Below are 15210 nucleotides of genomic sequence, written 5' to 3'. Positions count from 1 at the left end.
ATTTGCCTTTATTGGTGTCATTAAAATCTGTGTCTTATTGCCCCTAAGGTCTTTGTGGATTGGGCTTCCTCTGGCTTGAGGATTATTATAATTTTTGTTACCTGTATCAAAATCTTGTTGTAGCTTAATTTTTGTTAGTATCTCTACGTTGTTGTTCTTCTCTGTTGCTGTTGTGGAGTCTGGTTACAGTGCTCCAGCTTTCTCACACAGGGACCATTGCGGAAGATTGAAAGTGTGTATATTGTAAGGCGAGAATCCTGGAGGGGTAGAGTGTGGGGAAGTTGGGGTTCCTATGGCCAGATCCTCACTGAACTTAAACCACCTAATGATGTAACTGGCCTGTTGCTCGGCTGCCGCTTCCACACCTTTAGGCAATAAGCTATTATTGCACTAGATAGAGAGCCTGGCCCAGTGCTCTGGGTGGAGGCGGAGACACTAGTGCTTGACCTACTGCAGGGAGAACAAGCCAGGCAATAAACGCTTTCACCCCAAAGAACGTTTTGCTGTCAATTTCTTTGGTCACATTGAATCCATAGAGAACTTGCCTGGGGCTGAAACCCATTGGCGAGATAATAGCCATCTATTAAATCTATCCCTACCACTCCCACTTGAAATGCCATTCTGCACAAAAGCTTCCAATAAGTTTATCATGAAGATGGCCTGGCACTGCCACGAAGTGCTCCTGCCTGGCCTGTCTCCCACATTCCCTTTCCTTTTTCATAGTCTCTTTTTGAATCAACTGCTTAAGGTGAGCTTTTGAATCTCTACATCAATCATCTGGTCTGCCCTCTCCCACATCTCCAAGCCCTTCCTCCTGCTTTTTCTTTAAAATTTTGGCCAATTGGCCCCTAAAGAAAAATGTCCAGTACATTTCGGGACGGCTGTAGGCAGAGTAATGCCCTCTGAACGTGTCCATGGTCCCAAAGACTTTGGATATGTCAACTCATGTAGTAAAAGGCTACCAGGTTTGCAGATGGAATTAAATTAGTTAATTGGCTAACTTTAAAACAGATTATCCTGGATTATCTAGGTGAGCCCAATAATCAAAAGGGCAGAGAAGCAGAGAGTTAGAGGGAAATGTGACTGGAAGAATGGTTAGAGAGATGCAGGGTTTCTGGTTTAAAGACAGAATAAGGGAGCCTCTAGAAATTGGCCAAGGAAAGGAAATGATGTTCCCCTAGTCTCCAGAATGAAATGCAGCCCTGTTGACACCTTGATTTCAGCCCAGTGAAACCCATGTCAGATTCTATAGAACTGTAAGATAATTGTGTTGCCTTAAACCCCTGTGTGATCATTTTATTATGGAAGAAATAGATCAATAAACAATTCCTGCCTCCTGATTTAGTGGATCTCAACTTTAGCTGCACAGTAGAATCACCTGGAGATCTTTCACAAATCACACTCAGACCATTAAAGCAGTTTCTGGGGTGCAGAGCTTTGAATTTCCAGGCGATTCCATCCTGTGGCCAGGGCTAAGAACCTCTGCCCTGGGCTAACAACTATGAGCAGCTCTTTTCCTGCCTCTTGGTAACTGGGACCCCTAGGGGAAGAGGAAATGTAACATCCCCTACAAGGTGTATCAAGACTGCTTTTTGGGTAGAAGTGGGCTCCATCTGAATCTCTGGCCATTTAGCAGCTTAGTAATTAGAACTATTTTTTTCTGGAACCATTTGAGTGTAAATTACTGCTCTGATGCCCCATCACACTTGAGTGTGGATTTCTTACAAAGACATTCTCTTATATACCTACAATATGACCATCAAAATAAAAAAATAAAACTTATACATTTGTACCATTTAATCCTCAAACCCTATTGTTTTGCTAATCCCTACAGTATCCTTTGTAGCAAAAGGATTTGGTTCAGAATCACGTGTTGCCTTTAGCTGTCATGTCCCTTTAGTCTCCTCTGCTCTGAACCATTCCTCAGTCTTTCCTGGGTTCTTGTGACCTTGACACTTTTGAAGATTACACTACCAACTTGGATTTCTCTGATGTTTCCCAACCATTGGATTCAGGTTATGCATCTTGACACGAGTACCACAGAGGTCATGCATCCTTTTTGGTAGGCACGATGTTGATTTGTCTTGTTGCTGATAGGGTTCACTGTGGTCACTTGATTAAGCTAATGTCCACCAGGCTTTTCCACTGTGAAGTTGCTCCTTAATTATTATGTATCTTATGGGACAACAGTTGATGTCAATACCCTGTTCCCCACAAACTCTCAATTTATTAATTTATGTCAGTATAGACTCATGCTTATTATATTGTATATGTTGTATTTTGTATTGCATAGTATTTATGTTGTATTCAGATTATAACTCATAACTGACATTACTTAGTTACTGATGTTTAATTTGTTCCATACTTGGCCCTGGGAGTTTTTTCAAGCTGGGCCCTGTGGCCTACATCCCTATCATTCTTTGAGCACTTATTTTCTGGAACAAAATGTTCCAAGCTCATCTTCCAGGCTATTCATGAACTGATGATGTTGGTGCTATTATTATTACCCCCATATTAGAGATGGGGAGATGTAGAATGCTCAGGATCCCACAGCTAGTTAGTTGTGGCAGGACTGTGAATCCAAACCATTGAGCTTAAGCTTGAGCTTTTTGCCTTTTATTTTGAAGTAATTTTAGACTTACAGGAAGTTTGCAAACCCAGTTTCTCTTAATGTTAATATTGACATTACCACAGTATGGTGATTGAAACCAGGCCATCACATTGATGCAGTGCTATTAATTTTGCTAGCTTCCCCAGCGAGGTCCTTTTCTGATCCAGGTTCTCATACAGCATTTTGCTGTGGTACCTCAGTCTCCTCCCATATGTGACAGTTCCTTAGTCTTTGCCTTCATAATGACACTTTTGAATAAGAGAACCATCCATTCATCTGTAGAGTGCCCTCAGTTTGGGTTTGCCTGATGGCTCCTGGCTAGACAGGTCACGTGGGAGCACCACAGGAGATGTTGGGCCCTTAGTGTATGTCAAGAGATAGTGACTTTATTACTGGAGATGTAGACGTTAACCATTTTGTTAAGGTGGTATCCACTAGGTTTCTCCAGTGTAAAGTTACTATTTTTCCTTCTGTAATTAGTATTTATCTTGTGGAGAGATATTTTGAGACAATGCAAATGCCTTATTTTTGCATCCGTTTTTGCCTGCAACTTTTAGTACTGTGGTGTTTGGCTAAAAGTGTTTCTTTTCTATTATTCCTTCTACATTAATTGGACTCCTACTGTAAGGAAGGACTGTTCCTCCTCCTATGTATACATGTATTCAATTATTTATATCAGATTAGACTCATGAATATTTGATTCTATGGCTTATAATCCATTACAGATTTGACCACTGTTTGCTGTGTCCCTTATTATTTAGTTCCTTTAGGTAAGTCCCCTCCCATTTTTGAATACTTCCTTACTTTACGGACTGCAAGAAATTCCAGACTCATCTTCTACTTCCTCTTGCCTCCAGATTTGGAATTTCTCCAGGGAGCTCTGGTTCCTTTTATTGAAGCATGGTATTTAGAAACTAAGATCTGAACACTTTATGTGCTCATTGCTATTGGGTGTCACTGACTAGATGTAGGCCCTCCAAGTGGATAGGCATATATATTCTAACCCTGTACTCACAGAGAGATGATTTATTTACTTCAGTATCTATTTGCATGTATATTAAGGACAATGAGTTCATACCTCCAACCCAACACAAAGTTCATCTGGCCTTACCACCTTATCTGTGGCTTTTTTCCAACAGTGAGAAACCCGGCAGGGTCAGAGCTCTGTAATCATACCATCCTTGCTAGAAGATGGAGTAGGGAGGTGTTGGCTTTAAAGGATGGGATTTTGACCAACAGAATGTGAAGTCATTCCCCATAGAGAGAACAGTATGAGTAGAGGTTGGCAGGCAAAGCAGGGCATGACAATGTGTAAGCCTAAAACAGGAAATCCCAAAGGGCCTGAATGAAATGCAACAATGTGTAGTGTGTGAAGGTGACTTCACCAGTGTCACATCAATTGTTTTATTCCATCAGGCAGTGAAGAACAGCTTGACATTCTGGATCATGAAGTGACAGAACCAAGGTTGTCTGGGATTTAGATCCAAGAGCAGATGGGCTGGATGGAGAGAGGAATGGAGCTATGGTCATGAGCTAGGGTGACAGTGGCCACCAAGGAAAAGAAATGATGGGTAGGAAAGGTACTACAGAAAAACCAACAGAACTTAGTAACTGACAGAATGTGGAGGAGGCAAGGGAAAGGGAGGAGTCAAAGTCATAAGGCTTCAAACCTGTGTGCTCGGGAGAAAGCAGTGCTATGAACAGAACCCCAAGGGGTTCTCTGTAAATTCTGTTTCCCATTGAAGGCACGTACAGGCTAAACTGCTCTGTGACCACAAAGCCTAACAAAATGCCTTGCAGAGACAGGCCTGGTGAAATGATCTCTCTCCTCCTACCTCATCTCCTCAGTTTGGGGCCCTCTCTTAGCCCCACCAACTCCAACTGCCTTCGACACACAGCTATGATGTCCATCTTCCCATGGCTGGCTGGCTATCACCCGGGACACACCTAAAAATCCTCTCAAGGCCTTGCACATGCTGGCCCCAAACTAGTTTTTTGGTTTACCTTGTATATAGCCACAAGCCCCATAGAGAGAACAGTGTGAGTAGAGGCTGACAGGCAAAGCAGGGCAGGACAGTGTGTGAGCCTCTCCTGCTGACTTGGGATCGCCTGGGTCCCCGCCCTTCTCTCCAGCCCGGCAGGTCTCAGGGATCTTCTCGAGCTCCTTCCTCCACCTAGAACACCCTCCCCTACCTGGGGAGCCCCTCCTGCACTGGTACAAGTCAGCCTGTCCCACCCGCTGGGTTGGATGCCCCTCCTCAGTCCCCACTTTCTATCAAAACAGCCTATTTATCTTCCTCCAGTGACCTGTATGTTTTCAGGGCAAAGACATGTAGTTTACCATTTGCCCCAGAAATGGCACCCTCCTGGGTATGCTTTAGGTGTTCAAATACTTGATGAAGGAAGGGCAGGGCAGACACTCTCTGAACCTGCTGCTCCCTCTGCCCCCACCGCCTCTTCCTTCGAAGCCTGCTCATCAGCACAGCCTTCTCCACCTCCTCCACTGCACTCCTTCCCGACTGCTCTGAGCGCTGAGCCGGCATTCCTGTTGGTCTGTCAGCCTGAGGTACAGCTGAGCTGGGAAGCAGAGCAGCCCAAACAGAACAGGAAAGGATGCAGCTACACCAAGTCCTGGCCCTGCCAGCACGAGGTCCTGTCCAGGAATAAGGCGGAGGAAGGCAGCCTCCTTCTCTGCTTCTCCTGGCAGACTGCAAGTGGGTAATGAGGCTGGGGAATTCTACCAACAGGTTGAGAGTCCAGCCTCCTGAGGCCTCCCGAGCCACGTTGCCCTGCCGACCATGGAAACTCTCGGGCTTCTGGCTGGAGCCAGTGCCACGCTTTGTTCTCACTGGTCCTTTCTCTCCAAGTCCCCAGGGATGAATGAACAAACAACAGCACAAAGAACCACAAGAAGTCAGAGCCACACACCAGGCCTTGTCCATCATTACTACAATCATTTACGAAAGTTTTTTTTCAGGCAACTGTGTTAAATTATTGTACATAAATGGGAAGAGGTGAGGGGCCTGGCCACAGGGTTAATGAAGACCTGTTTTGTGGGAGAGTGGGAGAAGTAAGTTTGCACCCCCTCAACCCCCTCTAGGTCTGACTGATTGAGTGGCTTTCCCTCAATAAGTGAAGACCATTAACCCTTTTGCACCCAGGGTACTGGGTAAAGAAGAGGGCGCAAGTCAATGAAGTGCTCTGAGGCGGAAACCATAACGAACCGTGGCTGCCTGAACCCCATGCACCCTCTGCCCTGGTTCTGAAGGGTCCGACCCTAGGCTGGATCCCCTCACTGGGGATGGAAGACTGCCCAGTACTCGGTCTACACAAGCCATCAACTCTGGAAGACGGGAGGATAGTGCGGCCCTCTGGGCTGCCCACAGGGTCAGGAAGAGGCGGTGGCACTAGCAGCAGTGACGCACCAGTGGGGAGCTGCCAGCCACTCCCCTCCTCCACCCCATTCCCCATGGCTCGTGACACAGGCACTCTGGCCCTGGGAAGAATCCTGTCGGACAAAATGGGGGCATTTGGGTGTCTGCCCTTGGAGCTCCAAGCAGCAGCCCTGAGGTTCAGTGCAAAGAACCACAGGCCTAACGGCCCTGCCAGGGAGACTCCCAGAACTACCCGAAGCTGGGTTCCTCAATTCCTACATTCTAGGTCAAGGCTCCCATCCCTGTGTGAAAGTGGGTGTGTGCATGTGTGCACATGCACACACACATGTATGTGCAGAAGGAAAGGCTGCTGGGAGGCACTGCTACATCACCTGCCCAGAATTCAAGGCGTGCATGGGACAAGACCCTAGCCTAGTGCGTGAGCCCAGACCAGACAGGACCGAGGGCCCTGGCTCCTCCTCCTCCCTCTCCCAACGTGACACGCCCTCCTCGTGGACACTAGAAGGTTTTACGATGAATAGCACGGGAGCCATCCTCTTCATACTCCTTTTTGGATACCCACATCTTCTTAAACGTGTCCAGTGAGGCCAGGATGGAGCCACTGTGAGGAGGGAGGGGACAGTATTCCTGTGGACCAAGGGCTGGGCCGACCACCCTCCCTGGGCACTCAGAGCTCTGTTTCCCTTACCTGGGAGGAAAATCCACCCCCCTCCACCTGGCCTGGGCCAACCCTGGGAGGAGGGTCCAGGGTAAAGCGGTCTCCTCCCAGAGCCCTCCCTGTAAGCCCCGTCTCACCCGATCCATGTGGAGTACAACCGCTCCTGAGGGGCCGAGATCTGGAGGGAGCAAGCGCAAGGTGACGCCTCACCCTGCCTAGCAGCCCTGTCCCAGCCCTGGGGGCTTTTCCACCCAAGGCCTGGTGCCAGACAGTGAGTGCACCAGCTTGGGCAACAGTGTGGCTGAGTGGGGAAGAGCAGGAAGGGAGAGGGCCTCTGGAGGGGCACCTAGCCCCTCCTCCCTGATCAAGGCTGCCCAGCACCCCCACGCCCCATGGGGGCTCCCCATAAGCTCACCTTGATTTTGACGTCCTTTGGAGCAAGCTTCTTCACTTCACTTAGTAATCGGTCACCAAAGCCTGTGAACACAAGGCTGGCTGAGCCCAGGGTCTACATCTGGCCCGGTTGCCACTAGGCTCCCTCGTCTCCAACCTCTGGGAACTCCCTGCCTCCCCAGCTGCTGCTATCCATCTTTCAGTAGTTCTTTCCAAGAGTAAGGGGAGGGCTGAGCCACCCCAGGACAAATCAGATCCAGCAGCATGCCTGCAGGTGCCCAGCTTCCTCAGAGAGGTGGCATGAGATGACCCCAAATCACACAGCTCTGCAAGACCCCTACGCTCTCCCCCACCCAACACCCCAGAAGGCAAAACACACCAGAAGCAAAGTCAGAGACAGATGACACGTCAGGAAGGTATGTCTACCATTTCTACCCATCAGATGGGCAAAGATCACACAGCACTGGGAGGGTACTGGGGGCCTCTGGTCTGTAACTGGTGGCATAAGTGGTCTAACCTCTCAAGATGGATCCGTTGGCAGTGCTCACCAAACACCAAACACACCCACCCACCGTCTGACCCAGCTATTCGACTCCTAGGATTTATCCTTTAGGTATGTTCTCATCACATGAAATGAGGGGCCTGAGGGTATCCACGGCAGCATCTCTGGGATTAGAATGATTACAATGGCTTCAAGGGCCATCATCAGGATGAGGGTTGAACAGCGCATCCATCAGTGACACACCACATGGCCACATAAGAGAACTTACGCTGACAGGGAGAGCTCTTCAGATATGGGGCTAAGTGATGGACGTATGGTGCACAACTTGCAGAGTATGCTACAATTAGCGTAAAAGAGGGAGTGAGGGAAATGCGCATTTGCAGAGATGTTGCTGAGAGCAAACCCAGATGCTAACACCCTGTGGGGAGGGAACTGGTGGACCAGGAAAATGGAGAAGGGAGACTTTATCTAATACATTTTAGCCCTCGTGTAAACTTATCACGTATTTATAATGTAAGTAAAATTTAAATTTAAACCTGTCTTTTAAAAAAAAGGCTTGCTGAGCACCAAAAAGCCAATAGAAAATGGGCCATGTCCCAGGCCCCAGGGAGAGGAGTGAGGTCTGAGGGCCTGGCTTCCCTTGGCTTCCAAGGTCTCACCAACACCTTCCCAACTATGGCACCTTTGAAAAGTGTGGAGCCACCCGAAAGCACTATGTTGGCAAACAGCGTCCGGCGCAGGTCCATGTCGGACTTGTGAATGGCGAAGGCCAGCACCTCATGTAGCCCCTCACTCTCATCCCCTATCAGGTCCGGCTGGAACAGCAGTTCTGGGGCCCGGAACCGCGCTGGTCCCACCTTTGGAACACAAGATCGAGGCAGACAGGCCTCTTCTTCATCCATGTCCCAGTGTGATGGCCACTACCCAGTGCAAGGCTTGCACAACTTACATCAAGTGTGCTGCCATCCGGCAGGGTGTACTGCACCTTCTCTGTCTCTAAAGCTTCATCCTTCTGTGGGTTGATGGACAGGTAGCAGGCTCGCTGGGTGGACAGGGACACAACTCTCAGCAGGCTGCAATCAGGAAACCTGCACCCAGGGCTCAATCTCATGCTATGGGCCCACCATGGCTCATTTCCCCACCCACGCCATTCTGTGCCCTCCTGCCCTTGGTCACCTCTTTGATGGTCCGGACAACCTCAAACTCAGCCGAGGTGTGAAAGTCAATGCCTTCCTTGCGCAGCAGGAGCCGGAGATAGCGGGAGACGTCGCGGCCAGCAATGTCCACCCTCACGATAGAGTGTGGCATGGCAAAGCCCTCGTAGACGGGGACAGCATGAGTGACCCCGTCTCCTGAGTCTAAAACCACTCCTGTCGTGCGTCCTGTTGCGTACCTGTCACCAGGTCAGCATCCCTTCACCTCAGCCACTGAGGCACAGGGACCTCCTCACCCCTGAAGGGGACCCTGGGACATTTGCATTATCTGGTCTGAAAAAGGGACACAAGAAACACCCTAAAGGAACAATCACAAGGGGGCTGTTTCTACAGGGAAGTCAGACACCTGGTCACTTTGAGCAGGAGGATGGCCACAGGGAGGATGGGGACCAGGGGACCCCAGGGCCTAGGGAGCACTCACAGGCTGAGCACGGCCTGCATGGAGATAAACAGTGCTGGCACATTGAAGGTCTCAAAGAACACCTCGGCTGCCTTTTCCCGGTTCTTACTTGGGTTGAGTGGAGCTTCCGTTAGCAGAACAGGATGCTACAAGAGATGGCAGAGCTTGGGCATGGGCAAAGACATGTGCTAGACCCTGAAAGGACTTTGCTGAGAGCTGGGGCACCCGCTGTGAGCACATGCAGTGCAGGCCACTATGCTTCCCAAGGGTACCATCCTGTTAAGTGCCAGCGGTCACTCTTCCAAGGACCCAGTTCTCGGAAATATTCTGCCTGGCAACTGCTGACCGTGTGTAACACATGAAGAGGCAGCAGGCCCTAACAAAATGCAGAGGCAGTGTGGAAGCCTGGGCAGGAAGAAGTGGAGCAAGGAGAGGGCCAGCCGGGTGAATTTGGGGCAAGGTGGAGGGGCTGGCTGCCGCACCTCCTCAGAGAAGGTCTGCAGCTGATCCTTGGAGTAGATATACTGCCAGATGCGTTCCATGTCATTCCAGTCTCTCACCACACCATGCTCCATGGGGTAGCGGATGGCCAGCAGCCCCCGGTGCTCCTGGGAGGGGTGGGAAGCCAGCTGTAGCACCAGGCCCCTCAGCCAGCGACGGCTTTCTGCCTTCCTGGAGCTGCCCCTCGTCTGCCCTGAACAGAGCCACCACTGCTTACCGGGTGTCCTTGTGCCCTGTGGTGGGTCTGGAACTCAGCACAGGCTCATCCATCTAAGAGATTCTCAAGTGGTCAGAGCCCAGCCAGCTTCAGAAGTCGGGGACGAGGGAGGGTGGCGATGTGCTCCTTCCATCCCCCAGTCCCTCCCCTTCCTCCCCGGCCATGCTTCTCAAGCTTCTCTGTACCCAATGCCAAGATGTTCTCCCCGACTCTCTCACACACTGCCTGGGTCCCATTCCCACCATTCCCTGGTCACTGTTCCCATCAGCACCAGGGGCTTCCTCATGGCTTATCCTATGTGGTCCCCTCCTGGGCACTGCTGCCCACGACTTTCCCCAGCTCTTCAGCCAGTGCTCATGTCTCTCCCACAGACAAGTCCCTTGATGCTCCCCCTGCCCCCATAGTGTGCCCCTTCTTGCCACTTGGCCTCTCTCACCCACAGCCATGGCTCCTACTGACCCCATCCCTCAAGAGTCCCATATCTGCATCTCCAGGTTGTGTTCCCCAGGTGCCTAAACTACACTTGCCTGTTGTTGCCACCCCCATCCACACCTGCCTCTCTTCTCAAGGGCCTCATTTGGTCCCTAGGCAAGTCATCCCATCTGGAGCACGAGGCTGTCCCCACGGCTCTTGTTTGGATCTCTCACCAACTCTGGGTGATCGAGACTCTTAAGTCACTTTTTAATCAGTTCTTTCCTCTGTAGCTTCTAAAAAGCAGGGCATTAAGTGGTCTGTGTTTCCCCACACAGGACCCATCACTTCATCTCACAGAGCAAAGGGCCCACCGTGCAGTACTTCAGAGCTGGAGTCTGGAGAGTCCAGGAGAGCACCTGGCAGAGGGCCCTGGGGCCAGATTCCTAGGGGCCTCTCAGGAGGCACAGCTCTGACCACCAGCTAATGCTCCTGGGACTATGAAACCCCAAACCCAGGCAAAGGCAGACTCCACAGGTGTTACCTCTGCTTTCGGTCCGATGAAGAGGTCCCCCTCCAGGGCTCCAGCCATTACCCGCATGTGCTTAGGGCGCCCGACACTGTGAGGACAAGTAAAATCAACAAGGTGGGCAGGGGGCACAGCCATGTCCACATCCAGGAAAACCAAAGTCCAGCTCCAAAGGTCAAGAGGGTAACTGTATTATAAAGCATCAGGATGTGGCTATGGGTCAAGGTCAGAAGCCAGGCCTATTATTATAGAGCAGGCCTTGGTGGGATGGAACACGCAAAAGAAAAGGTGTCCCTTCCATGCCCCGCACTTCCTCCCAGAGAGGGCCAAATACTCTAGAATCTCAGCCCTCCTTGACCCAGCCCTGGCAGAGGGTCAGCTTCTGCAGCCACAATGACTCACTCAGCCAACACCCTTGATTTCAGGAGGGCAGAGATGCTCCACCATCTGCAGACCAAGGGACAATGGCCCTGGGTAGCTGGATCACAGCTCCCTTGAGCACCCCTGTCTCACTTAGTTGATCCTGCCCTTTTCTACTGCCAGGGCTTCCAGAATACAGATTCAGGCTTGGAAAATTGGATAAGCTCCATTCCAAAATTTGACCCAAGTTCCCTGCACATCAACAGGAAAACTTTTCATTACAGCTAAAGGAACCTTTAATTACACCCAAGTGAGGGGCAGAAAGGAAAGCTAAAGCCCAACAGGGTATGCTGGCTGTGTCCCCAGACTGGGCCTGGGGTTCTTGGTATAGCCAGTTGTTCTGGGGGCATTAGGATCCACACCACCCCTGCTGAGGCCAATCACTCCCAAGCCTCCAGGATTTGAGAAGAAGCACTACAGAGGGAAAACTTCCCAATGGGCTAGAGTGGCCCAAGGAGCTCCCAGCTTCAGGGAAGGACTTCCCTTGATGGGAACAAAGTATCTATAAACAAGCCCTGAAGAAAACATCTCCTGGGAGAAAGAGGTGGCTGTGCATTAACTCCCCATTCTTTTCCCTCTGAGTTTAGGTCTTTCTCCTGATGGCTCCCTTTTATTCTTGCTGTTGCTACCATACCCTGTCCCCAAGGGAATGCTGGCAGCTTCGCCTCCTCCCTGCGTCAAGGGACCAAAATCAGACTCTAAGGAAGGGAAGCCCAGAGAACTTGCTTCATCCCTCCAGAACTCTTCACAGTGATAGCACGAATCTGGTGTTTCCCTTATAGGTGGGGCAAGAGTTGGCCTCTAAGACGTGGCTGTGACACAGGGCCAGTGTTCTCCCAGGAAACCAGTAAAAGGGTTAAGCTGCTGCCTGAGCAACACTTACTAGTTTGCGAAACAGTATTTGGGAATCTGGTCTCCTGCAAAGCCAGCCTTGATCACCCCTGAACCCTGCAAGGAAAAGTAATGTTTAGCTTCTGACATCAGCTCCAGATGAGTGCCCTACAGCAGAGAGAGCTGGCTGCCTCACCACGGGGAGGTGAGCCTGGAGAGGAGGCCTGAGGTCCTGCCAAGAGGGCAAGATCATGTACAAGTACACCAGGGGTTCAAAACCGGGGTGATTGTGCACCCCTTCACCAAATCTGACAATGTCAGGAGACTGGGGAGGGGAGGGAGGACCGGCACTGTTGGCTTCTAGTGGGTGAAGGCCGGAGATGCTGCTAAACACCTTCTAATCACAGGCCAGCACCTCGCAACCAATATTATCCAGCCCAGAATGCCAGTAGTGCAGAGACTGAGGTACCAGGGAGTACATGTTGCTCTACACTCACTCTCTAGGGTCAGCTCCAGGCAGGAGGAATCCATAGCAGCAAGAGCTAACCCCCAAAACCAGCTACAAGTAACCCCTAAGAATAGTTTTTACAATAGCCCCTGGTACTCTGCCCCTCCAGGAACACGGACCATGTCCGGTACCTGCCGGGAAAGACCCCTGGGTGCACAGGGTAAAACTGGCACCTCTCCTCAAGTGGCTTCCCTGCGGAGACCAGAGGCAGAGGAGAACTCGGTCTCACTACTGCTCCAGTATGGAAGCTTGACCTAGGGTCTTTTTTTTTAGAGGGCATCTCTCATATTTATTGATCAAATGGTTGTTAACAACAATAAAATTCTGTATAGGGGAGTCAATGCTCAATGCACAATCATTAATCCACCCCCAGCCTAATTCTCGTCAGTCTCCAATCTTCTGAAGCATAATGAACAAGTTCTTACATGGTGAACAAATTCTTACATAGTGAGTAAGTTCTTACATGGTGAACAGTACAAGGGCAGTCATCACAAAAACTTCCGGTTTTGATCACTCATTATGAACTATAAACAATCATTGACCTAGGGTCTTAAAGGAACCCTTCACCAATGAAAGAATCAGCATCTCAAACCCAATTCCGAAAAGGACAGATCTCTGAAGAGGACAGCCATTTAGGGACTGCATGGGGGGCATGTGGAAGGGAGACAGATCCCAGAAGGAGAAGTGACTCATCATCAAAAACGCCAAGGCTTATACACCAGAGGCAGATATTCAGCTAGGGGTGGATCTATAGATCCCTGCCCTTCATTTTCTTCCCATGGACCAGAAATTTCTGAGGCCATAAATCCTCAGAGGGCAGCTGCAAGCATACTGAAACCCAATGCTTGAAAGACAAGGCCACAAGCAAGGCAGGCAACTTTCCTCTGAGGCTTCCAGACATTTATCCCAAACTGCTTATGGGTCCTGGGAAGAGTGGTCCTGAACTCTCTCCACTGCTCTGCCAGATCTGGAATTTCTGCTCAGCACAGGAGCACTTAAGAAGAGGGTCAAAGTAGCCAAGTGGCCAACCAGGTGGTGGTGCATTTGTGGTTGGCCTTAACTTGCATAAACCCCAGGCCCAGGGAAAGAGCGCGGTATAGCCTTTCCACGTTGGAGCCCATGCCTGGGGGTGCAGACCCTGGGGGAGTGCTGTTGTAGAGGGCACGAGAATAACCCTCTCCATAACACGAGGCCAGCAGTGTCCAAAACGGCAAATGCCATCTCTCCTCCACTAGGAGAAGCAGCCAGAGCCGGAGCCCAAGGACGGATCATGGGGCTGGGGTCGAAATCCGCCCAGCTGGCCACTCTCAACCGAGAAGGTCCGGGGTGCCTCCGGAGTCGGATACCGAGGGGCACCGGCTGCGCCGCCCAGCTGTCACTCCAGCTCTCCCGATGCTGACCATGGGCCGCCAGACGGAGGGGACCCTTGCCTCTCCTATTCTCTGCACCCGAATCGGGGAAGGCTTGGGCAGCAGCTCTGCGGGGCCGCCGACGGGGCTGGTCCCCAGGCTCGGGCTACAGGGTGGCTGGCAGGCAGGGAGCGGAGAAAGAGCCCTGGCGAGAGAGGGTCCCTCCCGGCGCCCGCCCTCCCCCCGGCTGGCGAGCCTCACGTTGTCGACGACCACGGGCTGGTTGGCGATGATGTCGTAGGACTCCATGGCCGGGCCGGGCCGGGCCGGGCCGGCCCTGCCCAGCAGGCAGGCTGCAGGAGGGACCGGCTAGCGGGCAGTCGGGCAGACAGCGACCGCAACAGCTCCAGAAGTGGCGCTGCACCCCGCTCCCACCCCGAGTGCGCAGTCTACGCGAGCCGGGCGGGGCTTGCTGGGGTATGGGCCCCGCGGCAAATCACCACCCCGACCTGGGCAGATTGACGGCGGGTGCCCTGGGCCTGCTGTGGTCACAGGGGCGGGGCCGCCGGGTGCTGGCCAGCCAATTGAGGCCGCCCGGAAGGCCGGCCTGGGCGCTTCCAAGGTAAGCTGCGCTCGGTGGGGATGACGTCATGGCTCCGCTCCCAAAGGGGCCGGGGCTGTAGTCAGGCAGGCTGCGAGTTTGCGGGTCTGGAAGACTGGTTGTGGGAGCCCCAGCACCTCCGATCACTCACTTTCGTGAGCGCGCAGTTCCCGAGGAGGTGAACGCTGGTTATTGCACCCAGAACATTTCTTTGTGGAGCACCGAGAAGGATCCTTTTCCTTGTAAAAGTTAAATTCCGTGGCAATTCAGTAGCTAGCGTTAATCGAGTACCTGCTATGTGCTTACACTTCTACCCAGTTCACATAGATTATTTTAAATCCTTGCAAAAAGTTAATCGAGTACCTGCTATGTGCTTACACTTCTACCCAGTTCACATAGATTATTTTAAATCCTTGCAAAAAGTCTACCAGGTAGTTGTATTATTGTCCTCATTTTACAGATTTGGGAACTGAGGAGCCTCACACATAACTAGCCCAGAGATCTGAGGAGGAAGAGCCCAGAAACTTTACTTTAGAGGGAGAAAAGAACAAAGAGAAGAGGGAGGTGGGTGAGAGAGGGACATGTGAGACCCCTAAACATACCAGGCCCACCACTCCCCCTTTGCTCCTTCTGCCCACCCCTCCACATCTCCCCCTTTTCTCACCAGTCA

General features: G+C 51.3%; 1 protein-coding gene and 1 long non-coding RNA gene across 4 annotated transcripts in view; one reads left to right on the top strand and one right to left on the bottom strand.

Annotated features, from left to right (window-relative positions):
* Positions 1-5525: 5525 nt before the first annotated feature.
* On the bottom strand, positions 5526-14468 carry ACTR1B (actin related protein 1B). Of its 3 annotated transcripts, XM_017666801.3 has the most exons (11): positions 14201-14468; positions 12135-12199; positions 10847-10922; positions 9656-9781; positions 9195-9319; positions 8736-8952; positions 8509-8601; positions 8242-8416; positions 7080-7141; positions 6802-6842; positions 5526-6607 (listed from the first exon to the last, which is right to left on the bottom strand). In XM_017666801.3, the coding sequence occupies exons 1-11, from the start codon at positions 14246-14248 to the stop codon at positions 6505-6507; spliced, it is 1131 nt and encodes a 376-aa protein (XP_017522290.3). In that variant the 5' UTR covers positions 14249-14468; the 3' UTR covers positions 5526-6504. The 3 variants fall into 3 exon arrangements, with proteins under 3 accessions (XP_017522290.3, XP_036850517.2, XP_036850518.2); XM_036994622.2 differs by lacking the exon at positions 6802-6842; XM_036994623.2 differs by lacking the exon at positions 12135-12199 and having other exon boundaries at positions 14201-14369.
* The window catches only part of LOC118967650 (uncharacterized), a 32912-nt gene continuing 32137 nt past the window's right edge, over positions 14436-15210 (top strand). The window contains exon 1 of the long non-coding RNA XR_012132945.1: positions 14436-14561. This is a non-coding gene — a long non-coding RNA (uncharacterized lncRNA). The remainder of the gene's footprint in view (positions 14562-15210) is intronic.

The sequence above is a fragment of the Manis javanica genome, chromosome 1 (genome assembly GCF_040802235.1).
Source record: "Manis javanica isolate MJ-LG chromosome 1, MJ_LKY, whole genome shotgun sequence".
NCBI lineage: Eukaryota > Metazoa > Chordata > Mammalia > Pholidota > Manidae > Manis > Manis javanica.
This window is presented reverse-complemented; position numbering and strand designations above follow the sequence as displayed.